This window comes from Delphinus delphis, chromosome 13 (genome assembly GCF_949987515.2).
Source record: "Delphinus delphis chromosome 13, mDelDel1.2, whole genome shotgun sequence".
NCBI classification, from domain to species: domain Eukaryota; kingdom Metazoa; phylum Chordata; class Mammalia; order Artiodactyla; family Delphinidae; genus Delphinus; species Delphinus delphis.
The window spans coordinates 30,741,534-30,765,058 of record NC_082695.1 but is presented as its reverse complement, the minus strand read 5'-3'; the positions used below and the strand labels follow the sequence as shown (position 1 = coordinate 30,765,058).

Genomic DNA, 23,525 nt, shown 5'->3' with positions numbered 1-23,525 from the left:
CAGTCAAATCCCGCTAGCCTTCAAAGTCTGATTCTGTAGGAATTCCTCCTCCCATTGCCAGACCCCCAAGTTCAGAAGCCTGACGTGGGGCTCAGAACCTTCCCTCCAGTGGGTAGACTTCTGTGGTATAAGTGTTCTCCAGTTTGTGAGTCACCCACCCAACAGTTATGGGATTTGATTTTATTGTGATTGCGCCCCTCCTACTGCCTCACTGTGGCTTCTCCTTTGTCTTTGGAAGTGGGGTATCCTTTTTGGTGAGTTCCAGTGTCTTCCTGTTGATGATTGTTCAGCAGTTAGTTGTGATTCTGGTGCTCTCACAAGAGGGAGTCCTTCTACCCATGGTAGCTATTATTTCTCAAGTTTTCATGCTTATTTTCACTTTCCAATTATAGATCTCTTTATATTCATAAATGGTGACCACATTCAGGAAAACAAAAATCAAAATATATGGATCAATTGTATGTATGGATATACTAAAGCAAAGTATTTTACATTAGGTTTTCCCCAAACCTGTGAAAGGTAAATTCTTAGAACAGTGTAAGGTACATAATAAGGGCTCAGTAAATGTTATGTAGCTCGTATTACTGTATTTTCATCATCATTTCATAAACAAGTTTAAGCTTTCTCATAAACAACAAGGTCCTACTGTATAGCATAGGGAACTATATTTAATATCCTATGATAAACCACACTGAAAAGAATATTAAAAAAGAATGTGTACATATATACATATATATGTATAACTGAATCACTGTATAGCAGAAATTAACACAACATTGTTAATCAACTATACTTCAATAAAAGAAGAGATATGTATAAAAAGAAAGCCTTCTCTGTATATATTCTTCCTTTTAAGCCCATCAGAATGCTTATATTCCCTGCGATTCATTTAGATTTCTAAGCTCGAAACTCTGTCCCTGGAGCTTGGACTAAGAAACAACACCAAGACCTGATCAGGGGTAGTAAAGAACTACTTCAGCATTGAGTGTGTGGAATTCTCTGCAAATCACAACCCAAAAAGGCCTGGAGTTCTGTTCAGAAGTTTATACTCTTTAATCATTGTATTATTTCATTCTGATTTCTCAAGCTTTTACTCTGTTTTCCAATTACATAATGATGAATTATCTTAAAAAGATAAAAAATATATACATCAACTAGCATTAAGACTGCTTTTGTGTATCAGAGCCCCAGAGGAAGGAGCCTTAGATAAAAGCACTGTATTTCTCTCTAATGAAAATTTTGGAAGTAGACCCTTCAGGGATGGTATGGTAGTGCGGTGATTATCAGGAACCCTGGGTTCTTCATCATCATTGCTTTGAATTCTTAATGTTTAAGCACATTATGGTCCATCATGGCTGCATGAGCGTGAGACACCCTATCCTCAATCAAGCTAATAGGAAGGAAGGAGGAACAAGGATGGCGAGCCCCTTCCTTTCAAAGACACTGCCCAGAATCCATTCTTGATGTCTCACGTTGTATGCTATCCACCAGAACTTGGGTAGAAGGACAGACCTCACTGCAGAAGAGACTGGAAATTTTAGTCCTTATTCTGGGTGGCCTCATGCCCGTCTAAGATTTAGGTGTTTTATTCATATGGAAGAAGAGAAGACAAGATACTGGGGATAAGGAGGATTATCTGTGATACCTGGGCTTCACTGGAACTTTTATTATTATTTTCTCTCATGTTCTCTTTTTCCTTCTTTTGCATCTTAGATCCCATGCGCGGCCCAAGAAAATTGGAAGTCGTCGAAGTCAAATCTCGACAAATCACTCTCCGCTGGGAGCCATTTGGGTATAATGTGACTCGTTGCCATAGTTACAACCTCACAGTCCACTACTGTTACAAGGTCGGAGGGCAGGAACAAGTGAGAGAAGAAGTAAGCTGGGACACGGATAACTCACACCCTCAACACACCATCACCAACCTCTCCCCCTACACCAACGTCAGTGTGAAACTCATCCTCATGAATCCCGAGGGACGGAAGGAGAGCCAAGAACTCGTAGTACAGACAGATGAAGATCGTGAGTACTTTCAAGTGTTATGTTTATGGGAAACAGACAGTCTTTTTAAAAAGCAGCTCATGTTTCTTTCTAATTGAGATCTTTACACTGAAAATGGAAGGAAGAATTACTTACTGGGTTGAATAACACACATGTATATCTGTGCTGCTGTATACTGAAGCACTGATTAAAAGGGGTAAAGGGAATAAAGATCCAGAAGCTTATTTTAATTTTTATGAGTCATATAATTACTTTTCTACATATGATTATTCTGTATGGCTCTAAGTAGTTCTTCATTCAAGTTTTATCATCATGTTGGACTGAAGAACTGTTGTTCCGGGTATTCGATTATTTATAAGAAATGCTTATTCAAACAGCATTCTGAAACATTTTTCATAGTTCAGATAAAAATTCAGCCCCAAATAGAGGCTGCCCTTGCTGTTCAGCACAGTGCTGAGAAATTACCTCATTAGGTCGGTGGTTATGTAATAGATCGTGCTTTTCCATAGGAACAATGCAGTAATTGGATATGACCCCAGTAACCAAGAATTTAATAAATAGACAGTGCATGTCACCAGCAACTCATCAAAAAAAGCAAATATACAGTTGCATTAAGCCTCTAAAATAATTTAAAATGGTAAAATGACACCTGGAATCCCATAGCATAGGTGTAAATGTGCTTTTACACTGATTATACAGGGGACTCTCATGTACAATAGTGAGTCCGTGTAGCACATAAAATACAGCGGTAGTTTGTCTTGTCTTTGGTTTAAAATTCATTTGCCAGGCATCAGAGTAAGTGGCAAACAACATGGGGAGCCACTTGCTTATTCCTGGGAAAAATAGATTTCACCTTTTTTTCTTCAAGCAGCTGATTATGATCTTTATTGATTGTAACATGTGTTAAATGTTTATCACAACACTATTTTTTCATTTAAAGAGCTGACAAGGTATTTTTGAGTGCTGATGACCTATGCAACACCAGGCATATTGCTACAAAATAAAAACATGGAAACAGCCAGAGTAAATGGGAAGCTCGGCCACATCTTCTCTTTTCTTTTTTGTAGCCCCTCAAGTCCTGCCTGTGTTGGTTGCTCTCAAGTGGTTGTTTCACTACAGTTTTTTTTGTGAGAAGTATAGGTTGATATGAGTCACTCAGTCTAGGCTGAGCATGGAAGCCCTATCTCTGTTTCTACCAGCTCTTCCTTGTGTCCCAGGAGAGACTCAAGAAAGTTTCAGCACTGTCAGCAGGTCTTTTCTGGCCCCTTCCTCTCCTGCATTTTTGTATTTAATTTGGTCCTAACTCCTGTTGTTGCTACTTCCAAAATATTAGATTGTTCTTTTTTTTTGACTTAATTATTTTTATTATATTTCTGGTTTTCATATGAAGAAACTGAGTCAGAAAAGTGAATGGTAAACCCAGATGTCTGGTTCCAGAAACTGTGGCCTGTACTTCTATGTGCCAAAGTACTTCTAAGAACTTACTAATATGATCATTAGTATTCTAGAGGCCTTATTTATATAAACATTGATATTACTGTCTATTCTACCTTTCTGCCTTGAGGTATTTTTTTACAATCATTTTTTAATTGAAGTATAGTTAATTTACAGTGTTGTGTTAGTTTTAGGTTTACTGCAAAGTGATTCATTTATATATATATATATATATATATATGTATTCTTTTTCAGATTCTTTTGCATTATAGGTTATTACAAGATATTAAGTATAGTTCCTTGTGCTCTACAGTAGGTCCTTATTGATTATTTAATACACGGTAATGTGTATCTGTTAATCCCAAACTCCTAATTTATCTCTTCCCTGCCCCCTACCTTTCCCCTTTGGTAACCATAAGCTTGTTTTCTATGTCTGTGGGTCTATTTCTGTTTTGTCAAAAAGTTCATTTGTATCATTTTTTTAGATTCCACATATAACTGATATCATGTGATATTGGTCTTTGTCTGACTTACTTCACATAATATGATAATAGATTGTTCCTTTCTCTCAACTTCCACTACCTATATCCAGATTTTATGCTGAAATTTCTGTAGTAGTTTCTAACCTTTTATTGTTTCAGCTTTGTCCAATTCCAGTGCCCTCTACTCGTTCCCTAAACTAATCTCTAAAATACATTTGCATCATGTTACTCTCTCCACAAGAGCCGTCGGTGAATCTCTTTACCCATATCTCGGTGTTCCAGGCTCAGGCTCTAGACCAGGTAGCTTTTCCTCCCTGACAGTGCATCCTGCAGAGACGTGCCCTGGTGCTGGTCCTGCTGCCACACTCCATGCATCCTGAGTGCTCCTTCACTGTCTGTCCTCCTCTGCACATCCTCCCCACCTGGCTTCCTACATTCCATCTCCTCCATGACCCTCCAGAGTTCTCCTCAAGTTCAGGTCCTTCATGAAGCTGTCTTCAACTCTCACACCCTCATTCCTCTCTCATCCTTCTGACCTCATTTGCACTTGACAAGATCTTTAAATCTCTGAGCCTTAATTTCCTCATCTGAGAAGCAAGAATAATACAGTTCTCCAGCATATTAGGGTTAGAAGCCATTTCCATCGTGTGCTATTTGTAGCTGCAGAGAGGGGCCTTTTAATAGGTGAGCGTTATTATTGTTATTGTAAGAATTCAGAGGAACTTATCGTGACCCTTTCTTTTTTTTTTTTTTGCGGTACGCGGGCCTCTCACTGCTGTGGCCTCTCCCATTGCGGAGTACAAGCTCCGGATGCGCAGGCTCAGCGGCCATGGCTCACGGGCCTAGCCGCTCCACAGCATGTGGGATCTTCCCAGACCGGGGCACGAACCCGTGTCCCCTGCATCGGCAGGCAGACTCTCAACCACTGCGCCACCAGGGAAGCCCTATCGTGACCCTTTCTTTTTCTCTCATTATGTTATATATAATTTTTTCCTCTTAACTGTAAACCACTTGAGAGAAGAAGCCATCTAATTTTCTTCTATAGCAATTTGCATGGTATTGAGTAGGTAATAAGCACTCAAAATACTTATTAGTCTTTAAATAAAATAGTAAAATTTGCTGATAATCATTTAATTCAGGCTTAAATCAACAGTAATGTTTCCATCAGTGAGAGAGGAAAGTCAAGTGCAGTCATTTCTAGAGATGAGAGATGTTTTGCTGAAGCATGAACTCACCAATACTTTTGGATTTCGAATTTACATGAGCTAATAATTCTGTTAAGTGCTGTTAAAACATAAGGTTAAATAAGTCACTTTTTTGTTTGTGTGTTTAAATTATCTTGCTAGTCCCTGGAGTTGGGGCATGCATTACTTCCAAATAAAAATCTATTGTTTACATAGCACACTGGCATCCAGTTCATTAGAAAAACTTTGATTTCAAATTATATTTCCTAACAAGAGCAAAAGGAAAAAAAGACTTCAAATAAGACAGAAAAAGAAAAATTGTTAATACCTACCGAGCATGAAGAAAAAAGAATTGAAGTGTCACTTTACTTATCTGCCATTAACAAAGGCTACAATTTGTTGTACATCGTGAGTTTTATTGTAGTATATTTTTATTGAAATATTATTTATTTCATCAGAAAATATGTGGGAAAAATTATCTTTTTATTACTGTTAAGAGTGTCACTAGACACTATAGGGCTCAATTCCATTAACTTAGATATTATGGTTCTATATCCCAAATCATGAATTCCTAGAACTTCTAAAAAAGGCACCAGACCTAAGTTCCTGTGAGGTACCAGTTTCCCTAATCTAACTAACTCTTCTGGTATTTTAATTCACTTGATCTGTTCCTGACCTAACAACAATTATATGAATCCCATTTAGGTTTTCCTGTTGTTAACATTTTCATGATTACAAGCCCTCCAATATATTTTATTACATTCATCCTTTTAAAATATCCTCTGTTCAACATAATTTTGACAATCTCTCTTTTTTTAAATTTTACTCTCATTTATACTAATCGAATGAAACCAAAGATTTGTTTTTTTCTAAGTTTTCACCCTCTTTACGTCTGTACATAGATTACTAAATATTTTCAGTTCAGAAATATTATCACAAAATAATAGAGCCACACATGCATCATAATTATCTTGATCCTGTGAGGAACCTGATGACATCAAAATAAACACTTTCAAGGTCAAGAGGAAGAGACTTAGTAGAGCTTTTTTTTAAAATTTTTATTTTATTTATTTATTTTTAAATTTATTTATTTTTGGCTGCATTAGGTCTTCATTGCTGTGCGTGGGCTTTCTCTAGTTTCAGCGAGCGGGGGCTACTCTTCGTTGCGGTGCGCGGGCTTCTCATTGCGGTGGCCCCTTTTGTTGTGGAGCATGGGCTCTAGGTGTGCGGGCTTCAGTAGTTGTGGCTCGCATGCTCAGTAGTTGTGGCTCGCAGGCTCAGTAGTTATGGCGCACAGGCTTAGTTGCTCCGCGGCATGTGGGATCTTCCTGGACCAGGGCTCAAACCCGAGTCCCCTGCATTGACAGGCATATTCTTAACCACTGCACCACCAGGGAAGTCTGAGACTTAGTAGAGCTTTCTCTGGCATGGCCCATCGTAGTCCAACTTCTGATTGTGATGAGCATTTTAGTCTCAGAGCCCAGAATCCAAATTTTCTTAGAACTCACCGGTGTCATCACTTCTTAAATACCTTGTTTCTTTGCTTCGATGTAGTTTCACATCAATTCCTTCAACCTAAGACAAACGATTAGTTTCACATTTATATATTTTTTAGAGTTTGGACATTAGGGATCAACTTACTCCAACTTCCTCATTTTAGAAGTGAGGCAACTGAGACCTAAGGAGGGTCCGTGCATTGCCCAAATTTCACAGTTTATTCACTGGAAAGTCTTAAATCAGAACCCAGGCCCCCCTATCTGAATCAGTGATTTTTTTTTCTGCTAAACTCTCCTTAGTTCTGTTTAGAATAACTATCAATATAAATGTCCTAGATCTACCTTTAAGTAGCCCCTCAACTAAACAAATGTGTATTGCCTATGAGTCCTTTTGTAATTCTGGTCAGTCTTTCTAGTCTGAGGAGATCTCACCAACCCTTAGAGGGCTATTCATACCCTCCACAAGCTAACCAAACATTTCTTTAGCCCCCATGTTTTAAACTTTATTGAGATATGTTTATACAGTCATGAGTTGATTTGTGTTGTTTCTACTTTTTAATTATTATGAATAATGCTCCTCTTAATATTTGTGTACAAGCCTTTGAGTGACATGTTTTCAGCTCTCTTGGATATATACGTAGGAGTGGAATTGCTGGGTCATATGGTAAGTTTATCTATGTTTAACCATTTGAGGATCTGCCAGACTGTTTTCAGAGTAGCTTTGTGATTTTACATTCCTACCAGCCGTGTATGAGGGTTCCACTTTCTCCACATTCTTGCCAATACTTGCTATTATCTGTCTTTGGATTATAGCCATTCTAGAGGGTGTGAAGTGCTATCACACTGTGGTTTTGATGTGCATTTTCCTGCTAGCTAATGATGTTGAGCATCTTTTCACGTGCTTATTGGCCATTTGTATATCTTTTTTTGGAGAGCTGTTTATACAGATCCTTTGCCCGTTTTTAATTGGATTATTTATCTTTTTATTGGGATTTCATAGTTCTTTATGTATTTTAGATACAAGTCTCTTGACCGATACATGATTTGCAAAAGCTTTCTGCCTTTCTGTGTGTTGTCTTTTCACTTTCTTGGTAGTGCCCTTTGAAGCACAAGAGCTTTTCACTTTACTGATGTACAGTTTATCTATATTTTCTTTTCTTATTTTTGTTTTTGGTGTCATATCTTTGAAACCATTGCCTAATACAATGTCATGAATATTTACACCTATATTTTCTTCTAGGAGTTTTGTAGTTTTAGCTCTTATATTTAGCTCTTTAATCTATTTTGGTATAATTTTCGTATTTGGTGTGAAGTAGGAAACCAACTTCGTCCTTTTACATGTGGATATCCAGTTGTCCTAGCACCGCTTGGAAAAATTATTTTGACCCCACTGAACTTTCTTGGCACTTTCGATAAAAATCAATTGACTATAAATGTGGGGCTTTATTTCTGTACTCTCAATTCTGTTGTACTGATCTATCTGTCTATCCTTATGCCAATATCATGATGTCCTAATACTGTATGTAGCTTTTTAGTAAATTTGAAATTGAGAAGCCTGAGTCCTCTCAAACCACTTTTTGATTACTCACACCATCACCAAAAAGTTTGATCGCACCATCCCCAAATATACGCATACTTATAGGCAGTACAGATATACTGGTTTATAAATAGGATAGGCACACTAGACACTAAATTGTGTATCATATAAAGCATACTCAAAAACTTAATTTAAATGAATATGAGATAAATGATATTTTAAAAATAATATTGTATGTTATTTTGTAGAAAATTGGCAAGTACATTTCTGTCTTCCCTTATGTCAATTAAATTTTCTCGCTAATCAAAAGGTGTTACATACTTTAGGTTTTAAAAAATGGCATCAAACTTTCCCAAATCTGTTTTATTATTAATAAATAAAACGAAATATTTTAAAAATATTTCATCTACATCACATCTTTGTAGAACTTCTCTTTTGTGTGTACTTTTCATAGACATATTAAGTATAAGTCCAGGAGTTCATACATATTCTTCTTTGACATGCTTTTATCACTCAGTGTTATGGTTATAGAATTCATCCATGATGATGTATAAAGCTGTCATCGATTTTCAGTCGTTTTTGTATTTTATTGAGTGAATATAAACTAATTTCTTAAACTATTTTTTGTCTCCAATTTATTAGTTTTATTCTAAAATGCTACTATGCTGACATCCTAGTCTATGTCTCCTAGTACATATGTGCAAGAATATTACTAGGGAATATACCTGAGGTGGGATTATTGGGTCATATGACATGTGCCTCTTTAACTTCAGTGAATACAGGCAAATTATTTTCCAAAGTGGCTGTACCAATTTATGGTCTCACAAGCAATGTGTGGGAATTCGCATTGCTCCACATCCTTCTTTATTTCTGAAGAATAAAAAAGTTTATTTACAAGATGATACTGAGCTTTGTCTAATTGATTCAAACTTTTTAGAGGAAGATGTGATGAAATTCTTTTCTTTATAAAGACAGTATAGCCAAAATGGTTTTAAATTGCAGGTTTTTGCAAGAAAATGGAATATATCTATTAAAATATTACACTTCAATAGAGAGTTAAAAACCTGTCAAGTCTAGAAAAATGTATTTTGTTTTTGGTTTACTTAAATATGTATCGATTTTTCCCCCCTTCTAGTTCCAGGTGCTGTTCTTACTGAATCCATCCAAGGAAGTACCTTTGAAGAGAAGATATTTCTTCAATGGCGAGAACCAATTCAAACCTATGGTGTCATCACTTTATATGAGGTAGTATATACATTTGTTAGTAATTTAATTTTTACTGTAACTTCTATGATAGCTAGACTAGTATTTAAAAATGCATAGTAACATCATGCCTTTTAAGAAGTTGAATGCCTTTAATAGTTATAATGGTTACTGAATAGAAGCAAAAAAATTAAAAATGAGTTTTCGAATTATGTATAATTTCAGGATGTATATTCACCATGATTTAGATGCTTCCAGATTACATGTTATTAGATGTAAAGCCACACTATAATATAGTTTAAAAATCACCTTTGTTAAAAACAGTAAGTGTTCTGTCATATACATTATTTGTATATGACAGGAGGCAACCATGGCATCCTGTTCTCGCCAGCTCTAAAATATTTTACTCCTGAATTATAGAAGAGCGCTGATGATCCAATTAGTGGAGTTGATAGACATTGTCTTGGGAATAACAACAGAATAATGTCTTCTGGTTTCTTAGCATTAGCAAAACAGCCTTTAGACTTCTGTGACACAGTTTTGTCTACTGATAGATAGCAGAGAAGAATTTGATGACTTGTTCAGGGAAAAAAATAACAGCAATAGCGGGGTGGCAGTCATCATCACATCTGTATGAGCGTGATTTCACTCTGCCTATTGTCATAGAAACAAGCAGGTGCATTTTTTTTTCAAGCTAGCATTTATGTGAATGCAAATTCAACAAAATTATATGTTGTTTGGTTTCTAAAATCCGCAGCCATTCTTCCTATGGGACCTCTACCTGAATACCTTTCAGAGCTACTGACAAAGCCGGAGTAGATTTGCTGTCAGACAGTCACCATTGGTGAACCCTTTCCCTGACCCAACTAGCCTCACAGCTATGTTTCCTTGTACCTTTTAAAAATTGGTATTGAAATGCAAAAAAAAAAAAAAAATTGTTGTTCATCAAAAGCTAAACAAAGTAAGAGAAAAGAAAAAAAGTTGATTTTCACATTAAGTTATGATGCTTTCCTTGGCTGCTTCGTTGTAAAAGAATCATGAAAATTCATGACTCTCTTTTGTAGAGTTGTTTTTTATAATCAAATCAAACAAGTTCATTTTTTTTCCTCAGTGATCAGAATCTTTTAGTTAATATTTTTGGCCCCATGACCATTTTTTAGTTCTGTTTTGTGGGTTCTTACCTCAGGATAACAGAATATTTTACTAGAAAAGATACAGTCTTTGAAATCAACATTAAGTACCAAGAAATCAGTCCACCTCTCCTGAAAGCCACATGTTGATATCTAGACAGACAGAAAATAAAGGTGAGATCCTTTCTTTCTGATCCCATGGAGCATAATATTCATGGAATAAGTAACTTTAATGTGAAAACAATAGGAAAAGCAGAACCCATCAGTCTCTCTGATTTCAGCAGCCACAATGTCCCTCCTAGCTGAACACTGATCTAAATGCTGCTACAAAGGGGATGTGTGAATGTCTTGTAAATCAACATTTTAAAACTCAAGATATAGGTAAGAAGAGCAGGTCGGTTGTTTTTTCTAGGCACCAAAGGGAAAATGCCAAATGTGTGAATCAGGCTTAAGTGATTAAGTATAAGTTTCTGACTGTTGAATCTTTCTCTTCTTTTCTCCATGTTTTCTAGAAGTAGGAAGGAAGGTATTCCAGATTCCCCAAGGTGGGCCTTAGATGGTGTCTGTGCAGGGAGCTCCTCTTTGGCTAAAACACACTGCACCGTGGGGCTCTCCCAGCCTGTACCTGAGTCTGCAGGAGACCCAGCTTCCTCCTGGTGCAGGGCTGCTGGTGAACCAGACCAGTCCCCTCCCTGGAGGACCACAGACATGTGGGAGTATGGACCCCTGGGACAGACATGCTAAGGAAATAAAACCGTTGCCCAAAGGGAAACCAAGACCTTAGAAACAGTGTAGTCACGGAAACACATTTGACTGTAGGTCAAAACTGGAAGGCAAGATACGTTATCATAGTTGGAAAAAAGCTTAGTAATAAATGATATGGGTGTTTCTTGAGGAGCACACTTGTATGGTTTTTTGAAGGAGAGGAGAAAAAACAGAAGGAATGTTGTAAATGCTGTAAGTGAACATGCTGTAGGTTCATGTTATTCTCAAGTTCTCTCTTTACCTCTTAAGAAAGATATACCAGATCATTAATGATTGGAAAATGCTGTCAATGTCATCTTTTGCCGGAAGTTACGGCAATGACGGCACTAAAGCAACCTTCTGGCCTCAGTTCTTTGTCGTCCCCATCTTCAGCCTTCTCAGACTAGCCTTCCTTCCTCTTGTCCCCAGCTGTGTTGTAGCCCCAGCCCTTCTCGTGCCTTACCTCCTGCTCAGCTGTTTCATTCTATCTGAGACATCTTCCTAAAATCTGGGACCGGTAATTACACTTTTCCTCAATAGCTATCCAGATTTTTATTTTATCAAATTATAAATGCAGTATTGTTCTCTGAAAGGATACTTTAAGCACAGAAGTATTCAAAATAGAATGTCTTTGCTTCCCAAATTCACTTTTCAGAGGTAACTGCTATGAACAACTAGATGCATGTGCTTCCAAAATTTTACAAGGTAGAAATTTATAGTGCAAGTGCTCTTATGACTATACATGGATAAAATTTAATAAATGCTAGCAAACCCAGCATTTTATTACAAGAATATGCCATATAAGACCCCCTCCACATCATACAAAAATAAATGCCAAATAGGTTCATGAACTAAACACAAAAATTAAACTATAGCAACACTATAAGAAAAATAAGGAAGATGCTTTTGTAATATATCTTGACATAAAACCCAGAAGTCATTTAAAAAAGATTGATGGATTTGGTTATATAAGAATTTAAACTTCTGAATGATAGAAAATGCCACAAAGAAAAGTCTAAATACAAACAGAAGACGTGGGGAAATTATTTTCGACATTTGTAGCAGTCAACTGGATGGTGGCTGTAGTTACAACACACTTGATACAGATTGATAAGTAGACAACACTCCATTAGGAAAAATGGGTGAAGAATAAAAGGAGTTGATTCATAGGAAAAAAAAATCTGAATGGCGTAAGCAGATGAAAAGATAGCTACCTGACCTTAGCAAGGATTAAGAAATGAAATAAAACGGACTCTTCAGAACGTTTAAGTTGGTGCAAATCCAGTGTTAAGGGGTGATGTGGTGAAATTTGTGTGCACAGACCGTTGATGGGGACACACAATTTTGCAACCTCTCATGTAGACAACTTGGGAATATCTATCAAAATTCAGACACTGCATGTCAAGCCTGTTTAGGGAAGTTTCTCAGTCAGTAATACTCCCAAATGCACAGGGATGTATGTCCCAGTATTTTCATTGTACCCCAGTAACTTTATATGGCTCACGATTGCTTAGTGAATCAACTCCAAACTCCTGGTCATGACAGTAACACACCAACAAGCTTTTGAAAAAAAACATTTAGTATGTATAAGGTATTAGAAGAGAACAAAATATAAAAGATCCTCTGTCTCCTCTACTAGAAGTGAGCAGTCCTATCAGCAGCTAATTCTAGAAAAGAATGAAATGAGGACCAAACGTCTGCCTCAGTGCAGCGTGTGCAGGGTTGTCGGGCACATAGTAAAGGAGAACAGTCTGGACTCATCAGCCCACTGGGGCGCTGACGGATGGAGAGTTGAAAATACCTCAAGATCCCCCACCTGGAGAGTGGGGCTCAGTGAATCACTCTCCCCTGAGACAGTTCACATGGGTGGAGAGAGGGAGAATTGAGGGGCCCTGTTTGCTATCAGTGTTCAAGGCCATACATGGTACCATCCCAGCTGATACTTGTTACTGCATCTCCCATGATCCTCTCCTGGAACTGAATGAGCCATGTGTATGGAGTTTTCCTTTTCTCCATGAACCTTCTGGTTTTTCACACCTGCTTCTGCTTATCCGCTTCTTTCCTCCTGACTGCCTCCCCTCGTTCTCCTCCTGTGGCACTTCTGCTTATCTTTCAGCATCTCAGTCAAATTTTGAACTTTTCCGTGGAGCATCCTAGGTTCTTGCATCCCCTGGAATCTGATTTACTTGTTGGTTCCTTTGATTGCTTGCCCCTCTGTTGAAGGACTGTAGTTAAGGCTGGCTGGCATTGCAGCCTACTCACAACTCCCTGGAAGATTGATTCCCCTCGTGGTCAGAGATTACGTGTTATTCCATTTTGGTTCTCCAGAATTTGAGACTTAGAGAAGGGAAAGAGGATGCTGGAGTATTTCAGGCACTGACCTGCCAATCAGAAGGCATCCAATGTGAGCAGCAGCTGACTCCACCTCACCTGATCTAACCCCACATATGTTGTCTGCGTGTCGGTTTGCTTTCAGCGTGGGCATCCCATCAAGTCCCTGGGTCCACCCTGGAACGTCAGTGTTCTCCATGGAGGCATCATTAGAATCACCTTGGCCCTCAGCCAGCGAAACGGCCAGGTGTGACCTCAGCCCCAGACCTCCCTCCTGGGAGTCTCCCGTTGCTCGTCCTTGGCCTGGTACTTACTAGGCACTTAATAAACGTGCTGAATGAACCAGTGAAAAAATAAATACTGAAAGTACGTGTTGCATTTGGATGTGAGCGTGGAGCTGGGTACCCTTCAGAAGTACTGCTCAGGAGGACAGATGCTTACTGACCATCAGCTGCGCAGGCAATGGAGTTCTAGGGTCAAGTTCACTGTGTTCCCGAGGAACCTTTTTATTCCTGGAATTCAGACTCCAGGGCTCTGGATGGGTTTGAGGGGGAATCCATGAACTTTCTGACATTTTGTGTCCACTTGGACACAACATACTTGCTTGTTAGGGATTTGTTAGAGGTGAGGGAGAGGATTCACGATTTTTAAGAGCAGCGTGTACGTGCTTTGTTATGGGTTGGGGAGAGGATCTGTGCTTTTTAACAAATTATCAAGGACTGTGACCGAAAGAACCCCAGTCTAGCTGATCCTGCAAGACCATGGCTAGAGGCGAGTACAAACCCATCAGCACTGGTAAAACAGCAAGTCCTCTGATAATGCAATTGCTTTTTGCTTTGCAGAGCAAACGTCCTTCTTGCCGCACCGTGAGCATGTGTGTGAGTGCGTGCACAGACCTGCTCTCCCTGGAGTCTTTAGGAAAATATATACCGAGTGCCAAATATTTACTGATCACAGTGGGGTCAGAAAGAAGAATGAGCTATCACTATTCAGAAAGAAGAGACAACTGTATGAAAAGTTCCAATTCCTTTGGCATGTTTAAATCACGATTTCAGACTACAAAGAGCTCTTACAGCTCTCCGTGATTTATTGCCGAATGGATGGTAGGGACACAGTCACAACAGCCAGTGTTGAGCAGATCCAGTGATCGTTAGGACGGGTTTGGGAAGGCTTTACGGATACGTAGAATGGGAGCCCCAGCTCGAGACATGGATGGACATGTTTTTGGTTCCAGTCTCAAACTCCCGGCAGCATCTTTGAAAGCATTTCCTTCTTAACACACTGTGTTCTTTTGATTTCTATGACGGCTGTCTCTTTTGGCTTCTCCCTGCTTTCTGGCTCTCCTTCTGTGCCCTATATTAAATATCAGCGTTTCCCCAGGGACCTCATCCAGTCCTGAACCGTAATGTTCCAACGCTGCTCACCCCTAGGTGTCTACTTCCAGCCCAGACCTCTCAGCTCCCAGCCCTATGTCCTACACGGTGTGTCCTCCTGACTGTCACAGGCATCTCAACCTTGACATGCCCACCCCCCAGCAGTTAACTTCTCATTCATTCCATCCCATTTCAGTAAGCAGGACATCCTTTGCTCAAGCCCAAACATGGAGCCTGTCTTGGTTCCTCCATCTATCCCCACATCTAGTCCATTACTGACTTCTGCTCATGTCGACTCTAAAACTTGCCGATTCTTTTCATGTATTTCTCTCTTCATGGCCCCACCCTTGGTCCAAACCACTGCCTTCTCTCACGTGTGCTGTGGCCTCAGCCATGGCCTCTGCCAGGGCTCCTAGGGGTCCTCCTACTACCTTTGGTGCCCCCTTCAAGAAAGCAATCCTCCACCTGGCAGCCAACGTGATCTCTTTATAAGGGAAGTCAGATCATTTTATCTTCACACTTAAAATTGTTCAAAGGCCCCTGTTGTATGTCTCCACACTTTCTCCCTTGGGGTACAGAGCACTGCAGGGAATTGCCCCCCCGCCACGTCTCCAGCCCCCCAGGGACCACGCCACCTCGCTGGCTGGCCTGCCGCCACAGGGGCCTTCTTTCTGTCCATCATCTGTGTCTGGAATGCTCCGGCTTCATGGTCTTAGTTCATGCTGTTCTTCCCCGGACTCCTAGCCTGGCTGACTCATTCCCAAGTTCAATTAACTGTCATCCCCTCAGGGGACGCTCCCCCAGCCATTCTGAATGGCTGAGCATGGGCCCCACCCCCAAATCCCCTTCATCTTAGCATCCTGTTTTTTCTTCCATGGCACGTAGTGTTTAAAAATTATTAATTTACTTACTGGATGTCTCCCCAGCTCCTCCCCAGCCCAGTCCAGATTATTGGTTGCCCGAGGGCAGGGCCTGTGTCTTCCTGCTGACTGCAGTGCTCGTGCTCACACATTTCAGTCAGTATTTGAATGGCAAGAGTGAATCTGAATTCATGGTGGAGGAAAGAGGACAGAGTTAGCTCTGTCACCTTCCAAGGAGCTGAGAGTTTATAAGCAAAAGCAGCGTCAGAAAAGCCCAGTATTTCTGGGGCAGTAAATCTTTGTCCCCTGACCAGGACAGAAGAAAATATGATGTCATCCCATGTGAAGTTCTGCCAGTGTCCTTGTCCCTGTGGTGAGCCACAGCCACCCCTGCCTCTGCAGGAGACCCTCCAACACTAGCAGCCACGTGGCTGACAGGGTCTTGAATGAAAAGAATTGAGCACAGTCTCAGAGACCTCTGTGACAACATTAAATGCACCAACATTCGAATTATAGGGGTCCCAGAAGAAGAAGAGAAAAAGAAAGGGACTGAGAAAATATTTAAAGAGATTATAGTTGAAAACTTCCCTAATATGGGAAAGGATGTAGTCCATCAAGTCCAGGAAGCACAGAGAGCCCCATACAGGATGATTCCAAGGAGAAACATGCCAACACGCATATTAAACAAACTATCAAAAATTAAATACAAAGAAAAAATATTAAAAGCAGCAAGGGAAAAGCAACAAATAACATACAAGGGGATCTCCATAAGGTTAACAGCTGATCTTTCAGCAGAAACTCTGCAAGCCAGAAGGAAGTTGCAGGACATATTTAAAGTGATGAGAGGGAAAAACCTAAAACCAAGATTACTCTACCCAACAAGGATCTCATTCAGATTTGACGTAGAAATTAAAACCTTTACAGACCAGCAAAAGCTATGAGAATTCAGTACCACCAAACCAGCTCTACAACAAATGCTAAAGGAACTTCTCTAAGTGGGAAACACAAGAGAAGGAAAACACATACAATAACAAACCCCAAACAATTAAGAAAATGGTAAGAGGAACATACATATCGATAATTACCTTAAATGTAAATGGATTAAATGCTCCAACTAAAAGACACAGACTGGCTGAATGGATACAAAAATAAGACCTGTATATATGCTGTCTACAAGAGACCCACTTCAGACCTAGGAACACATACAGACTGAAAGTGACAGGATGGAAAAAGATATTCCATGCAAATGGAAATCAAAAGAAAGCTGGAGGAGCAATTCTCATATCAGACAGAATAGACTTTAAAATAAAGACTATTACAAAAGACAAAGAAGGACACTACATAATAATCATGGGATCGATCCAAGAAGAAGATATAACAATTGTAAATATTTATGCACCCAACATAGTAGCAACTCAATACATAAGGCAAATGCTAACAGCCATAAAAGGGGAAATTGACAGTAACACAATAATAGTAGGGGACTTTAACACCCCACTTTCACCAATGGACAGATCATCCAAAATGAAAATAAATACGGAAACACAAGCTTTAAATGACACATTAAACAAGATGGACTTAATTGATATTTATAGGACATTCCATCCAAAAACAACACAATACACTTTCTTCTCCAGCGCTTATGGAACATTTTCCAGGATAGATCATATCTTGGGTCACAAATCAAGCCTTGCTAAATTTAAGAAAATTGAAATCGTATCAAGTATCTTTTCTGACCACAACACTGTACTAGATATCAATTACAAGAAAAACACTGTAAAAAATGCAAACACATGGAGGCTAAACAATACACTACTAAATAACCAAGAGATCACTGCAGAAATCAAAGAGCAAATTTAAAAATACCTAGAAACAAATGATAATGAAAATACGACCACCCAAAACCTGTGGGATGCAGAAAAACAGTTCTAAGAGGAAAGTTTGTAGCAATACAATCCTACCTCAAGAAACAAGAAACGTCTCAAATAAACAACCTAACCCTACACCTAAAGCAATTAGAGAAAGAAGAACAAAAGAAACCCAAAGTTAGCAGAAGGAAAGAAATCATAAAGATCAGATCAGATCAGAAATAAATGAAGAGGAAATGAAGGAAAAAATCGCAAAGATCACAAAATCTAAAAGCTGGTTCTTTGAGAAGATAAACAAAAGTGATAAACCATTAACCAGAGTCATCAAGAAAAAAAGGGAAAAGACTCAGATCAACAGAATTAGAAATGAAGAAGGAGAAGTAACAACTGACACTGCAGAAATACAAAGGATCATGAGAGATTGCTACAAGCAACTATATGCCTATAAAATGGACAACCTGAAAGAAATGGACAAATTCTTAGAAAAGCACAACCTTTTGAGACTGAACCAGGAAGAAATAGAAACTATAAACAGACCAATCACAAGCACTAAATTGAAACTGTGATTAAAAATCTTCCAACAAACAAAAGCCCAGGACCAGATGGCTTCACAGGTGAATTCTATCAAACATTTAGAGAAGAGCTAACACTTTTCCTTCTCAAAATCTTCCAAAATATAGCAGAGGGAGGAACACTCCCAAACTCATTCTACGAGGCCGCCATCACCCTGATACCAAAACCAGACAAAGATGTCACAAAAAAACAAAACTATAGGCCAGTATCACTGATGAATATAAATGCAAAAATCCTCAACAAAATACTAGCAAACAGAATCCAACAGCACATTTAAAAGGTCATACACATGATCAAGTGGGGTTTATCCCAGGAATGCAAGGATTCTTCAGTATATGCAAATCAATCAATGTGGTACAACATATTAACAAATTGAAGAAGAAAAACCATATGATTATCTCAATAGATGCAGAAAGAGCTTTCGACAAAATTCAACACCTATTTATGATAAAAACCCTCCAGAAAGTGGGCATAGAGGGAACTTACCTCAACATAATAAAGGCCATATATGACAAACCCCCAGCCAATATTGTTCTCAATGGTGAAAACTGAAAGCATTTCCTCTAAGACCAGGAACAAGACAAGATTGCCCAGTCTCATCACTATTATTCAACATAGTTTTGGAAGTTTTAGCCACAGCAGTCAGAAAAGAAAAAGAAATAAAAGGAGTTCAAATCAGAAAAGAAGAAGTAAAACTGTCACTATTTGCAGATGACATGAAACTATGCGTAGAGAATCCTAAAGATGCTACCAGAAAACTACTAGAGCTCATCAGTGAATTTGGTAAAGTTGCAAGATACAAAATTAATGCACAGAAATCTCCTGAATTCCTATACACTAATGATGAAGAATTTAAAAGAGAAATTAAGGAAACACTCCCATTTACCACTGCAACAAAAAGAATTAAATTACCTAGGAATAAACCTACCTAGGGAGAGAAAGACCTGTATGCAGAAAAGTATGAGACACTGATGACAGAAATTAAAGATGATACAAATAGGTGGAGAGATATACCATGTTCTTGGATTGGAAGAGTCAACATTGTGAAAATGACTATACCCCCCAAAGCAATCTACAGATTCAATGCAATCCCTATCAAACAACCAATGGCATTTTTCACAGAACTAGAACAAAAAATTTCACAATTTGTATGGAAACACAAAAGATCCCGAATAGCTAAAGCAATCTTGAGAAAGAAAAACAGAGCTGGAGGAATCAGGCTCCCGGACTTCAGACTATACTACAAAGCTACAGTAATCCAGACAGTATGCTACTGGCGCAAAAACAGAAACATAGATCAATGGAACAGTATAGAAAGCCCAGAGATAAAGCCATGCACCTGTGATCACTTTATCTTTGATAAAGGAGACAAGAATATACAATGGAGAAAAGACAGCCTCTTCAATAATTGTTTCTGGGAAAACTGGACAGCTACATGTAAAAGAATGAAATTAGAACACTCCCTAACACTATACACAAAGATAAACTCAAAATGGATTAAAGACGTAAATGTAAGGCCAGATATTATAAAACTCTTAGAGGAAAACATAGGCAGAACACTCTATGACATAAATCACAGCAAGATCCTTTTTGACCCACCTCCTAGAGAAATGAAAAGAAAAACAAAAATAAACAAATGGAACATAATGAAACTTAAAATGTTTTGCACAGCATAAATGAGACAAAAAGGCAACCGTCAGAATGGGAGAAAATGTTTGCAAATGAAGCAACTGACGAAGGATTAATCTCCAAAATATACAAGCAGCTCATGCAGCTCAATATCAAAAAAAGAAAAAACCCAATCCACAAATGGGCAGAAGACCTAAATAGACATTTCTCCAAAGACGATATACAAATTGCCAGTAAACACATGAAAGGATGCTCAACATCACTAATCATTAGAGAAATGAAAATCAAAGCTACAATGAGGTATCACCTCACACCAGTCAGAATGGCCATCATCAAAAAGTCTACAAACAGTAAATGCTGGAGAGCATGTGGAGAAAAGGGAAACCTCTTGCACTGTTGGTGGGAATGTAAATTGATACCACCACTATGGAGAACAGTATGGAGGTTCCTCAAAAAACTAAAAGTAGAACCACCATATGATCCAGCAATCCTACTACTGGGTATATACCCTGAGAAAACCATAATTCAAAAAGAGTCGTGTACCACAATGTTCATTGCAGCTCTATTTACAATAGTCAGGACATGAAAGCAACCTAAGTGTCCATTCACAGATGGATAAAGAAGATGTGGCACAAATATACAATGGAATATTACTCAGCCATAAAAAGAAACGAAACTGAGTTATTTGTAGTGAGGTGGATGTACCTAGAGACTGTCATAGAGAGTAAAGTAAGTCAGAAAGAGAAAAACAAATACCGTATGCTAACACATATATATGGAATCTAAAAATAAAAACCAAAAAAAGCAATGGTTCTGAAGAACCTAGGGGCAGGACAGGTATAAAGATGCAGACATAGAGAATGGACTTGAGGGTACAGGGAGCGGGAAGGGTAAGCTGGGACAAAGTGAGAGAGTGGCATGGACATATATACACTACCAAATGTAAAATAGCTAGCTAGTGGGAAGCAGCTGCATAGCACAGGGAGATCAGCTTGGTGCTTTGTGACCACCTAGAGGGGTGGGATAGGGAGGGTGGGAGGGAGACACAGGAGGGAGGAGATATGGGGATATATATATACGTATAGCTGATTCACTCTGTGATACAGCAAAACCTAGCACACCATTATAAAGCAATTATACTCCAATTAAAATGTTAAAAAAAAAAAGAAAAAGAAAGAAGTTTAGAGAAGAAGGTGTAGGCAAGTCTTAAGCAGGGAACTCAGAAGTTTGAACTTTGTCCCGTACGCATTTGTATCCCATTAAAGTTTTTCATAAGGCCAGTCCTTATGCTAATTATACTGCATCCTCACTGCTGGGTTGGGTCTCCCCTTACTACCAGACTGCTACCTTCCCCCCGCCAGGTACTGTGTTTGAATCACCACATGAGACCCCGGCTAGCCCGGAGTACAGTGCTTGGCACACAAGAGACGTGCAGTGAAGTTGCTGTGAATGAGGGAATTAATAAATTTGGAGGAGCAGTTATGTAGTCACAGCTTAGATCTGCCTTCTCTACCTCTTCTCTGGAGCTCTCAGGATGGAGTTCAAAGTGCGCAGCTAAGCGCAAAGCAGTGACATTGAATTCCCCCGACAGCAGCTGCTGGTGTACGTGGTCTTGTCTCTTGACTCAGAGGAACCTCATGAGGGAAGCCCATGAGAGGGTTAACAGCAGATCTTCTGCCTGACTCTGATGGTGTCATGCACGGCGGTGATTAATATATACAGCAAACATTTTCTTGCCAAAGCATAGTTGACTCAATCTAAATATTCTTTCAGAGAGGTCTCCTTAATTATAATGACATGCTATAAATATAAGAAGAAAGAATGTCAATTATCAGTTGGTATAATAACAGTGTTAGTGTTCATGCACATAAATTATCAGTAACTTTAACCTATCTAAAAGCAAGAAAAGTGCTCAGTTTTGCAATTTAAAACTTTTGAATATGCCACATTTAAAAATTATGCCTTTACAAGGAGGAGAAATTAGTAATCACCCCTAAAATGCATATTCTTGAAGAGTTGATGAACTACTTAGAGTGACTTTTTTTTTTTTTTTGTGGTACGTGGGCCTCTCACTGTTGTGGCCTCTCCCATTGCAGAGCACAGGCTCCGACACACAGGCTCAGCAGCCATGGCTCATGGGCCTAGCCGCTCCGCGGAATGTGGGATCTTCCCGGACCGGGGCACGAACCCGTGTCCCCTGCATCGGCAGGCGGACTCTCAACCACTGCGCCACCAGGGAAGCCCTAGAGTGAAATTTTTTAAAACATCATTTGAAAGGGCAAAATTTAAAGACACCTATGTTATATTTATTTTCACACAATCCAGACTCATCCAGGGTGATTTGAACACCTGTCACGTGGCAAACATAAAGCTTCCAGAATTGCACTGTGTCCAAAATGGAAACTCCTAGTCATTCAGAGCAATTTAAATTTAAATTTTAGTTAATTAAAATAAAATGATTCACAGACATAGAAGAGATACTTATGGTTACCGAAGGGGGAAGGGAGGAAGGGATAAATCAGGAGTTTAGGATGAACATATACACACTACTATATATAAAATAGATAACCCACGAGGACCTACTGTATAGCACAGGGAAGTATTCTCAGTATCTTGTAATACCTATAATGGAAAAGAATCTGGAAAACAATATGTAAATGTATGTATAATTATACAATCACTTTGCTGTATACCTGAAACTAACACAACATTGTAAATCAAGTAACTTCAATTTTTTTTAATGATTTTAAAAAATAATAATAAAATGAAGTAAATTTTTCAGTTCTGCCGTCTCACCGGCCATGTTTCTAGTGCTCTGTGGCCACTTGTGGTTAGGGGCCACCACACTGAATACTGCAGAATAGAGCATTCCCATCCTGACAGTCCTATTGGACAGCATTGCTCTAAAGAAAAAAGTAAATAGAACATATTGCAAACACCACAGTCACAGCATTAAGGGCTACTGACACGCATCTAGGAGCAGATATTTTTGCCCACATTAAGGAAAACGCTTAAAAGTGCCCTTTTTACCAGCATACGGTAATCCTATTCAGGGCAAAATCAGACTCTGACCCCTGGATGAGAGATGAGGCCTTCCCCTTGTCAGGTCCTTATCTGTTTGAGCTGGTTGTCTATTTTGTTATTTTGTTTTAAGCCAGCTGTAATGTAGTTTTCCAACAAGACACTTTGAAAACAAACAACTTCAAGGTATTAGCTTAAACCTGAACTCATTCTTTATGTTCTAATCTACTGGCTTGCGGTTCCTCTGTCTATAAAAGTAATAACTCATCACAGTTTTGGCTGAGTTCCTGTGCCCGTTCACTGGATCCAGGATTTGAAGAGTCTAGGGGAGCAGGACAGCTTATCATAAAGCGTCTGACAGTGCATACATCAGGAGGGCTTATTGGATAAAGATGCAGTCTCGGTCGATCTGCCTCAGGTATTTCATCACATCCGTCTTCTCTTACAGATCACCTACAAGGCAGTCAGTTCCTTTGACCCAGAAATAGATCTATCCAATCAAAGTGGAAGAGTTTCAAAACTGGGAAATGAAACCCACTTTCTGTTTTTCGGACTGTATCCAGGAACCACATACTCCTTCACCATCCGAGCTAGCACGGCTAAGGGTTTTGGACCCCCGGCAACAAATCAGTTCACCACCAAAATATCAGGTATCGTAC

General features: G+C 39.1%; 1 protein-coding gene across 2 annotated transcripts in view; it reads left to right on the top strand.

The window, feature by feature from the left end:
* PTPRM (protein tyrosine phosphatase receptor type M) overlaps window positions 1–23,525 on the top strand; it is a 745,004-nt gene that overhangs the window by 426,120 nt on the left and 295,359 nt on the right. For both annotated transcript variants that reach the window (XM_060028688.2, XM_060028687.2), the window contains exons 8-10: window positions 1,714–2,022; window positions 9,270–9,379; window positions 23,315–23,516. In XM_060028688.2, the coding sequence (XP_059884671.1) occupies window positions 1,714–2,022; window positions 9,270–9,379; window positions 23,315–23,516 (621 nt within the window). The remainder of the gene's footprint in view (window positions 1–1,713; window positions 2,023–9,269; window positions 9,380–23,314; window positions 23,517–23,525) is intronic.